This window comes from Pyxicephalus adspersus, chromosome 1 (assembly GCF_032062135.1).
Source record: "Pyxicephalus adspersus chromosome 1, UCB_Pads_2.0, whole genome shotgun sequence".
Lineage (NCBI taxonomy): Eukaryota > Metazoa > Chordata > Amphibia > Anura > Pyxicephalidae > Pyxicephalus > Pyxicephalus adspersus.
Window position 1 is genome coordinate 98981977 of NC_092858.1, and position 11186 is coordinate 98993162.

Sequence of the window (11186 nt, forward strand, 5' to 3'; positions counted from 1 at the left end):
TATTGTTTTTTAAACTGTAACTGAGAGATGGCTCTCATTAACAGCTCCAGGTTTCCACTAATGAACAGAAATTTAAGATAAGCAAATCTGACAGATTTGAATAGCAGAACTGTTCATGAAACATTTTCAAAATGTAGAAAATCTAAACTTTTCCCTGAACCCACTGAATTCTATCTGAGGTATGCCTTTATATCTGGCATCTCCAAAGTCCACCCCGGGGGCAAATTGCGGCCCGTGTTTAGATTTCCACCAGCCTGCAGCCTCCATAATAAAATCAATAATATGCCGCCAGCCAGCACTGTTGACCACAGTGTAAAATACACGCGTACAAAAAAGCTATTTTATAGTTCATTGAAGTTGATCAACCACTATTATCAGCCCGCTACTAGGCAGGCATAATTGGCTGGACTGGTGTCCCCATGTGTGCACAGGGAATCCACTATGTCATTATAGTGGGCATGTGGTGTGCACACATGGGTGTGTGCTCTGCACACATGCTCCGCACAGACCACACCCACTCTGATTCCAAGAATGTGCTCTGCACGAAGCCTGCACTGACACCGGACTCGCCCGCGCAGACCACGCCCACACCTGTGTATGAGCCTAATGGTCAGCCCTCACACATTTACACCTCACCAAATCTGGCCCTCTTTGCAAAAAGTTTAGACACCCCTTCTTTATATCCTCCTATTGTATGCTGCTTCCCCACCTCTTAGATTGAAAGCACTTTTGGACGGGGTCCTCTCCCCCTCCTGTGTCACTGTCTGTGTCTGTCTGCATTTGCAACCCCTATTTATGTACAGCGCTGTGTAATATGTTTGCCATAGGAATAAAAGGAATTGTCATAGGATTGCCATAGAAATGAAAGAGTAAAGTTATGATCTTGAGTAAATGTTTGGAACTATTTACCACTGTTTACACAGCAATATGTTTTCCATATACTGACTGGAGATTCTATGAATAAATATAGACATTTCTATGTGTGAAAGCTAATGGTTTATGTATCTGCTGAAGAACCAGATCAGAGCAAGAAGTTCCTCTGTAGCCATGTTTTCCAATAAAGGTATAGGCACCATAAAATATTAAATAGGTCTAACACATTGATTTAAATAGGAAATATATTTTATTTAGGTGAATCATTTGCAATTGCATCTGAATTCTTCTTGGAAAAAAGAAAATCCTAAAGAAAGCATATTTTGATAAAGCTTGCAGTAATAGTGTTATATAAAAAATGTTGATGCTAGCATGTTTTTCTTTTGTACCTTTACATATATCTAACGCCAACAGGTTGATTTAAAATGATCCTCCTTTACACCAATAGAAGCATTAAGGACTAGCATTGTATTAGATAAAGGACATTGTCTTCAAAACTACACATTTTTGCTAAATTGGACCTGTTTTTGAAAGCTCTCCAATTCTGGAGAAGATACACTTTCATCAGTGAAGCTAGGTGATCCAGCAAACCTGGAATGAATTTCTGAAAAGTCACTTGCTACTTGTTAGCATATGTTTTTATTCTTGGACCAGATCCATTCCAGGTTTGCAGAATCACCGAGCTTCACTGATGAAAGTGTATCCCTCTAGCCTTGGAGAGCTTTTATAAATCAGGCCCAAGTGTATGGTACATGGTAAAAATTACATAGGGTCTGGGTTACTAGGTGTAGAGAGTTTTGCTTTACCCCACTAATGACAAAGCAAATTAGTCAATCTTTGTACAACCTTTACCTCTTTGGTTGTCTTTTACTGTGTCTAGACAACTGTTAAAATTTCGTTGGCTCAACTGTGTGTTATTTCTTTAATTTAATTGAATTAAATTTCGTAAATAAAAAGAAATCTCTACATTCACTAATATTTGTTGTAGCATATACAACTGCAAAACAAAGCTAAATATAACTTAAAGCTAAACCGCAGGTATATTTAAATGACACAAGTAAATGCAGTTCTGTATCTAAAGGTAAACTCAGATGGTATTTATGCTAAACAAATAAAGCATTATATTAATGTTTTTCAGGCTTTATGTTAATCATAGCCTAATAGACAGCAGGTAAGGTGGGTTTAACATACCTGCTTCAGCCTCTAATGAAATGATGAATTAAATACTGAATAATTTGCTTGGCCAAAGTAACATAATTTTGAGGCAAACCAAAGAGAGCATTTCAGGAGAACCATGTTGGTGACTGGGGCCTGATACTTTGTGTGATAGTATTTGGAAAGGCAGTGATCATTGTAAGGGTTATAGCATGTGCTAGAAAATAAATTAGGCTAAAGAAAGTGTATGGTAAAATGCATAAATGCATTTTCATTAAAAGCTGCAAGCATCTCCCCATACTATACAATACCTTTGGTTATTTCTCATCCAATATTAAATAAATGAAATGATAAATGATGATAAAAGAAATGGGATGTTAATGGGATGGGAAACTAAATTTCAACATTGATGGTCATAGACTTCATGAGAAATTTGTTTTATCTTTGGGATGATTGTATACTCTCACAACTAACTTGCAGAAATACAATTTTAACATCGAAAATCACCTGTTCATACCTGTTGAAGAAGGTGGACAGATCAATCTAAAAGGCCTGATTTATGAAAGCTCTCCAAGGCTGGAGAGAATACACTTTCAGAAGTGAACTGGGTCATCCAGAAAACATGGAATGGATTTTTAAAAATCATTTGCAATTTGCTAGCAAATGTTTTGAATCCTGGACCAGATCCATTCCAGGTTTGCTGGATCACCCAGCTTCACTGATGAAAGTCTATTCTCTCCAGCCTTGGAGAGCTTTCATAAATCAGGGTCAAAGAAAGAAGCTGAGTGCTGGGCAGTAAATTTAAATAAAAAAAAAGCACTGGCAGTGAATTTGAACTAAAGAAGGTTCTGAGCAGGCTTGGCATATTATGGTGCTCTAGAGTTCACAAAGCCTTCTCAAGGGCTGTCATTATCAGTTTTTTTATTAATTATATTATTATAAATTTAAATAAAGAACCAGCGTCTGCACATTTGATGGTACTGTATAGCTCACTGGCACCCCAATTTGTTCTCTAAACAGGGAAAAGCTATATGTAGAGTTTGCCCCAGGGCAGCAGTTCACTGGCATGAGGAAGAAGTAACCACACCACAACCCTAGTGTGAACATAGAATTAGATGCTACTGAAATTGCATTGGAGCTAAAGGCTTTCCTTTCTAAAAAAAAAAAAAAAAAAAAAAACCCTAGAAATGCTGGAAGCAAAGTGATAAGGTTTGACATTGCAGCTATCATGGGAAATTTAATATTTTAACCACATTGTAGTGCATGGTTTTTAAACTATGGCCAGCAAGCTTAAAACACAAATAAGGGTGTTTTGGATGACCAAGCCTATTTATTAATTACTAATAGTAATCACCCCCCTTCCGGAACCTAAATTAGAATATCACTAAGTTTGAAGTTGCAAAATTTTGAAACTGGGTTCACTGAAACCATGTCAAATAAAACCCAGGCAAACTTGGGCATCCCTAAAGAATAGTGTAAGGACTTGTACCTCTAGGAGTAGAAACAGCCATGTCTACATCATAATAACTCTTCCTTCACAAATGTTCGAGGATAATTACATACCAGGGGTCATTTACTAAGGCAGGGGGATAGAAGGCTGTTTACTTAGTAAAGTGCATATTTAGTTAACATATTAATCATAGTAAAGCTGCCTTCAAAGGCCAATTATGTGCAGATAATATCAAGAAACAAGATTTCTACATGGATAGATAGATAGATAGATAGATAGATAGATAGATAGATAGATAGATAGATAGATAATAGATAGATGGATAGATAGATAGATGATGGATAGATAGATAGATAGATAGATAGATAGATAGATAGATAGATAGATAGATTTTGTTCCTCATCTGCATTTGAGGACTATTTCCATTGTTCTCATTGCTTTCCCAACATGAGAAAGAGAATAAAGTGTTACAAAGGCTCCCTCATGTGGCTAAATGTTGTAACATTAAAAAAGACTTGTTTTTGGCTTTTGTTTTTTTACAAATCGGCATTAGCATGTATTTAGATACTTTAGTCCACTTGACTATTCTCTTTATGGAGAGCAGCATGATCTTTTTACTATTATTATTATTATTATTATTATTATTATTATTATTAATATTATTATTATTATTATTAATAATAATAATAATAATAATAATAAATGGTAATTATTTACCACCAACATATTATGCAGTGCTGTACAATAAATAGGGTATATGATATTGAATATGTGTGAAAACCCTGGAGTTGCAGATGGTTTTTGGAGTTCATGTAGACTGACTCTCAAATTTAGGTTTTTTTTCTAAAAATGAAGAGTATACTTGTAAATACCTGTGTCTATTTGTTGCTTGGCTTTCTTGCAAAAAGAATTTATTAAATTCAAGGTAAGCTTTTGCATAGATGCATTGGTGTACCATGGAAAAAATATCTAATGATTTAATACATTAACCCCACAACCATTTTCATTAGGGGTAGAGGAGGGGGGGGGGGTTTAGTGGTAAGTTTGAAGGAGTTTATACTTGATGTTTTATTTTGTAGTTTTACCGCCATGGCTGAGCACTGCCTATGGGTTCTAACGGTAAATAGGCTTGACCACTACTACCTGCAAAAGTATGCAACTTTTTGCAAGTGACACTATAAACTCACCCACTTTTTTAGAATGACACCTTGCAACAACAGTGATGCCAGGTGCTTCCTTAACATGTCACACTAAAAGGAATTCCCCTTTCATAACTGTGAATATGTAACAGACTTTTTTTCTACTTTTATGTTTTTTTAGGTGTTGGAGGGACATGGAGTGCAAGTGACACAGTAGTGTCAAAAAGTGTTTTTTTAACAACACACACTGTAAAAGAATACTCTCCGTTTAGAACTGTAGAATATGTGTAATTGCAGATAGATATACACAAAGTTGCACTAGTGATACAACTTTAAACCTGTGATATGTGACAAAATAGAAAATATAAGACCACTGCTTACCTGCAGTAGGAAAGCTCCCATTGTCTTCCAGTATTAGCACAGGTTGCACCCCCAGAAGAAAATCTGCAGTATCCTTTGCACTAAGGTGTTACACTTTTTATTCTATCTATTTGAGTGCTCAGCTAAAACCCAAAAGAGAGATAAAGTGGCCAAGTAAGCAAATAATGCTTTTAAATAAACTTTTTCCAGTCCACACAGCTCCTCACCCAGGCCCAGCACAGTTTCCACTTCCAAGATTAGTAAAATAAATGTGCATTTTTGACTTAAAGCGGAACTAAAGTTCCACATTAAAAACTGGCTGTCAGGCCGGGCAATGTGACATCAGACAGGCGATTTCCTTTCTGCAATAACTATCCTTACCTGCCCAATTGTTGCCCAACTGTCAAATTTCACCATGCATGCTCCACCAATTACAGATTCCCTTGCATTAGCCAGGACTGAATGAACTCATTTCGTTATTCCATCCTGGCCTATTAAGATGGCCGAAGATCGTGATACAGAAGGAAAGAAGGTAGAAGATAGCAGGGTCTGCAATGAAAATGGGACAGGTGAGTATCAATAGGTTTACTCATGGCTTTAAAATGCTCCAGTGCATTTTACTATTTATCATCAGCAAAATTGGTTGCCAGGTTTATTTAAAGACTTTAATGAGCTGCAAGAGGAAATTTTAAAAAGTGAAAGAACTTTGAAACCCTTAAGGGAAGAGTGTAAGGCTAGAATATCGTGGTTAAATTTAAGACTGAATATATTTAGAAACCCTAGACATCTTTCCACATTTATATTCATATATTCATTTTCCCTTTGATCTAATTTCAAATCATCCTAAATTTAATGCTAAAAATTCCTCATTCCCCCTAAAACATTCAAGGCTATTACACAGCCAATAACTACCCTCATTTTTGTTTCCTAATTGACTAAAATACATTTTAAAAATTGCTAAACATTTTGCCAAATTGTTTGCAATTTCAACAAAATTTAGGGGAAACCCCTACATTTTTACCAATTCTTAATTCTGATTTACCAACCAATAAGCAACATGCGAAAGGTGAAGTTTGAACACTATTTTATATATTGTATATTATTCCTATATACTGTATGTGACAACCAGGAAATAAGTGGTTACACAGGGCAGGGTAAAATGCAACTTACATATTTCTCCTAACGCACAGAAATCTGAAACACAACATCTAGTGCAATATTTTTAAATTCAAACTTAAGAGAACATTCCTTCCTGACCTTATCCCCCTTCCACATAGATATTTATCATTATGTAGAATAAAATTTTCATTCTTTTAATTGTGCCTAATATTTGGTAGATCTAACATTTTGCTGTTTCTCTTTTTTTTTTAGGACACAAGGACATGGATTTCAGTAGTGAATGCTGAGAAGCCTTGAGAAACTTTTCAAGTGTTTGAAGATTCTAATGGCTGTCAAATGTATACCTTCAGTAATAACATCACATTTCAAACAACCATTAAATCAACACAAACTATGGCAATTAGCCTTCGCAGATAAAAAAAAAAAGTTCAAAGATATATTTCAGTAGGACATTATCATTTAGTTCTCTATTTATGTTAAGTCAAAATATCAAATCAGGTGCATTTAAACTATTTAATTATTAAGAAACCATGCTGAGATATGTACAAAAATGTTTATTTTATATCTGCACAATTTTCACATGATAGTTTAGACCAAAACAAAACACTTATATTGAAATATTTATTGCTATAAATATAATGATGATATTTTTTGGTTAACATAAATTTAAAAACAATCCTCAATCTGTCTTCACTAGAATACTTTTTAAAAAGAATTTACATTAACATTTGTAAATATAATAATTGAATGTATTTATTATTTATGAACAACAAACTAAAATAAAATATACCTTTATCCAAATTTATGCACTGAAACTACAAACACTATGTAACATGTTGTAAAAAGATTTAAAAGTATTTATAAAAACAAAAAAAAAGAAAAATATATGAAAATGAATTTTTATAACCAAACCCTGGACCCACAGCTTGACATTGTGCCAGAGATCTTGCTAAATTCATCTGAGACAGATACAGAATGGGATGAATCAACAGTTTTAGGGATAAAGATCACACTTTCACTGCTTTTATCATTATTGACATTAGCAACTCTTCTTTCAAATGTTTTTGTAATCATTACTATTTTTATGACTCGAAAGCTTCACACTCCAGCAAATTATTTAATTGGTTCATTAGCATTTACGGATTTGTTGGTGTCTATTTTAGTGATGCCCATCAGTATTGTCTACACTGTACATCACTCGTGGTCATTTGGTCAGATCATATGTGACATCTGGCTGTTATCAGATATCACCTGTTGTACAGCTTCCATACTCCATCTCTGTGTTATAGCCTTAGACAGATACTGGGCCATCACAGATGCGCTGGAATATACTAAACATCGTACAGCAGGTAGGGCAGTTGCAATGATTTCAGTGGTATGGATAATATCTATATGCATCTCCATGCCACCACTCTTTTGGAGACAAGCCAAAGCTCAAGAAGAACTAACAGACTGTTCCGTTAACACAGACCAGATTTCATATACCATATACTCTACCTTTGGTGCGTTCTACATACCTACAATATTGTTGGTCATACTATATGGAAGAATATACGTAGCAGCACGAACAAGGATTCTTAAACCACCATCCATTTATGGAAAGAGATTTACCACTGCTCAGTTAATCACTGGCTCAACTGGATCTTCTTTCTGTTCAGTTAATGTAAACTCTCATGGAGGTCATCCACATACTGGAGTTTCTCCTGTCTGTATCAATCATATCAAGATAAAACTTACAGATAGTGTTCTGGAAAGAAAGAGACTTTCTGTAGCCAGAGAAAGAAAGGCAACAAAAACTCTTGGAATCATTCTTGGGGCCTTTATTGTATGCTGGTTACCCTTCTTTGTTGTGTCTTTGGTCTTACCCATATGTAGAGATGCTTGCTGGTTCCATCCATTATTGTTTGACTTCTTCACTTGGCTGGGATATTTTAACTCTCTTATCAACCCTGTGATTTACACAGCATTTAATGAGGATTTTAAACAAGCTTTTCAAAAACTTATAAGGTTTAAGAAGCTTTCCTAGAACTTTTTGGAAAAAAATCCCTGTAATACAGAAGTGTGCAATGCTGCCAGCTCTTAGCATATTGGTAGAACGAATACTAAAAAAAGACTAGTAGAAATATATGTAATTGAACTTTACTGCTTTAAGACATAAAAAGCCATCACATCCATACACAGAATGTTAATAAAAACAAAATATATTTTAAAAGATATTCGTTAAAATGTTTTATTCATAAACGTGTAAACATATGAATGTGTATTACCCGCTATAACCAAGATGTTTTATGATTATTTTCTATGATACAAAGAAATCAACATTATATTTTGTATTCCTTGTGTTTATTATATGTGGTTAGCTGGTTACTATCAAAACACTAACAGCATATTTCTTGTGTGAAGGAAAATACTAATATTATTTTAAATAACATGGGTAAACAAAATGAGATTTTTATCTATAGGTATTTATCATTTTATTGTTTTCACGTTTTATTTTTTTTACAAATGAATTTTCTTTCTTATTTTTGTTATTATTATTAAAGCACCAACATAATATGTAGTGCTTTATAATTACTGCATCACAAAAAAATAAATCTTGTCGGCTACTTGATTTAATCCATGTGTCCTATACTAATTCAAGTGCGCTGAATTTAAATCTAAAGTTAGATTTTGCCTAGGACGTCTGGATCTTAAGTTAATTAGGCAAATAGACGCTATTAGCTACATTCTCTTGTTCCGCAGTTACTATGTAATCTCTATATATAACTAACAATTGCCTCCGAGTTCCATGACATTAAAAAAATTTAGTCTTATGTTACAACAACATATGAAAATACACATAATTCACCTTGTAATTCACATCACAGAGTCCTTGTTCAACACACATGTACACTTTAGAAGTGTTACAGGCACTTGCTTTTGCGTTTGTGGCTCTCCGCTGTGTCCCTTTGCAGAAACCAGCAGTAGTCGCCCTTCATGTTTCCATAACAGAAATCTCCTGGTGGAACCTCTCTCCTTGTTTATCACTCACATGACCCAAATTTTGTGGGAAGAAGTCCCGATGGGAATGTAAGAAATACATTTTAAGTGACATTTGGCAGTCAAGTTGATTATTGGCAAGTTCAGCATGGTTTTCAGCTCGCTGGTTGCCCAGGAAAGTTTTGTGCATCTAGCACAAATTAATCCTAATCAGCAAATTCATTTGGGTTGAGTTTGTCCCTGAATGTGGCATCACGCATCAAATTGTGGATTTGGGGACAAACAAAAATGCCTCCTTTCAGTTTAGCATCTGTCATAACTTTTTCAAACTTGTCCTTCAGATACTGGAAACCCATACCATCACGATTCATTACAACAACGTTTTTCATTAATTAAAGTTTAATATGAAGTGGCGGAAGGTAAACTTTCTGTGGATCAATGAGTGATTTATGCATCCCATTGTACTGGCCAACAGTGTGTTCAGGTCTGGGTGGCCATTCTTTCACTTTGTAATGGTTGCTGTCATCCCGACTGCTCAACAGGCACACAAAGCACATATATTTTGTATATCCCAATTGTAGGCCAAGAGTGCCACCACCTTCAGGTCACCACAAACGTTCCACTCGTGTTCTGAATAGTTAATCAATTTCAAAATGACCTCCATGTCTCTTTCATTCCCACGACATGAGCAAGAGGAACAGAAGGTTTTTCTTTACCTTTATGCAGCAATACAGCTTTCAAACTTGCTTTGCTCGAGTCTATGAACAATCTCCACTGCTCTGATATGTATTTGCAACCTAACTCCATCATCAGACCACTCACGTCAGTACAGAAGCAAATGTCATTTTCCAGCTTGTAATAACCTGCGAACTTTGTGTGACAATCACGAAAATGTGAAGTTGTCGTTCCTTTTTGTAGCAAATTCCACTCCTTTATTCTGGAGGCTAACAGTTCAGACTTCTCTTTTAACAAAGACAGGTCCCTTACTAGACCATCTAAATTTGATTGGCTTATAAAATGTGGCTTAGCCTCTTCAATTTGGGGTTCATAACATTCGTTAACGTCGACATCATCCTCCTAGTCCTCATCCGACATGTCACTGTCACTAACAACAGATGTAGGATGGACTGGGACTGGATTCTCTGCATCATGTGGCACTGGCTGCAGAGCAGATTCATAATCAGGATAGACAGATTTCTGACTTAGTCTTCTTCGAAAACCCAGCAATTTTACTCATACAGAAGTAGCAGCCCAAGTGATAGTCTTTTGGCTCGCGCCAAACCATAGACACAGCAAAAGGCATTTTTTTCTTTTTCACATTCAACCATTGTGTTAGGCCATTGTAACACACCTGACAGCAGATATGAGGTGCCCAGCTTTTATCCTGATCTCCAATTTAACATCCAAAGTAATACTTGTAAGCAAATCTCAACCTCTGGGTTGGGTTCTTGCGTTGATCACATATATTATATATATATTATATTATATTATATAATGATAATAGTGATATATTGGATTCAATACAGTTTGTTTGTATTAAATCCAATGCAAAATAATTTGAAATTCCTGCCACGCTTTCTTGCCGGTGAACGTCAGCGCATTTGCCGGGGGACTGATCGAAGGAAGAGGATGCAGCCAGAGAATGGGATCAGAGGGGCAGGAGACTGGAGGACGCCGGTGGGACCAGGTAAGTCTGAATTTTTTTTTAACTACTCCAGGTGTGTTTTGGGGTTACCGCTATCAGCTGTTTTTTTTAACCCGAGCCACACTCAGGGTTTCCGCTCAGAGGGCTAAGCAAGCATAGAATAAAATCTATATGGTTTTTCTATAACATAGTAAATCTGACATTCACTAAACATTCTCTGGTAGAGACTCTTTGAGGCCCATTTTTTTCAATGGCAGTAAATAATTCTCCACTGGAAATTGTCGGTGAATGCCAGACTGGCTGATTTATAAATAGAATTAAAATAAATACAATAAAAAATGTAATAAAGTTTACACATTTTGAAAGAATAAATGGAGAAAACAGATATACCGTATTTTTCGGACCATAAGACGCACTTTTTTTCCTCCTAAAGTGGGGGGAAAATCAGGGTGCGTCTTATGGTCCG

The 11186-nt window shown here is 35.6% G+C and overlaps 1 protein-coding gene across 1 annotated transcript in view; it reads left to right on the forward strand.

Moving 5' to 3' along the window:
* Positions 1-8706, forward strand: part of HTR1D (5-hydroxytryptamine receptor 1D) — a 23526-nt gene extending 14820 nt beyond the window's left edge. The window contains exon 2 of the mRNA XM_072398743.1: positions 6349-8706. Coding sequence (XP_072254844.1) covers positions 6983-8122 — 1140 coding nt within the window. The 5' untranslated portion in view covers positions 6349-6982 and the 3' untranslated portion in view covers positions 8123-8706. The remainder of the gene's footprint in view (positions 1-6348) is intronic.
* Positions 8707-11186: the final 2480 nt, after the last annotated feature.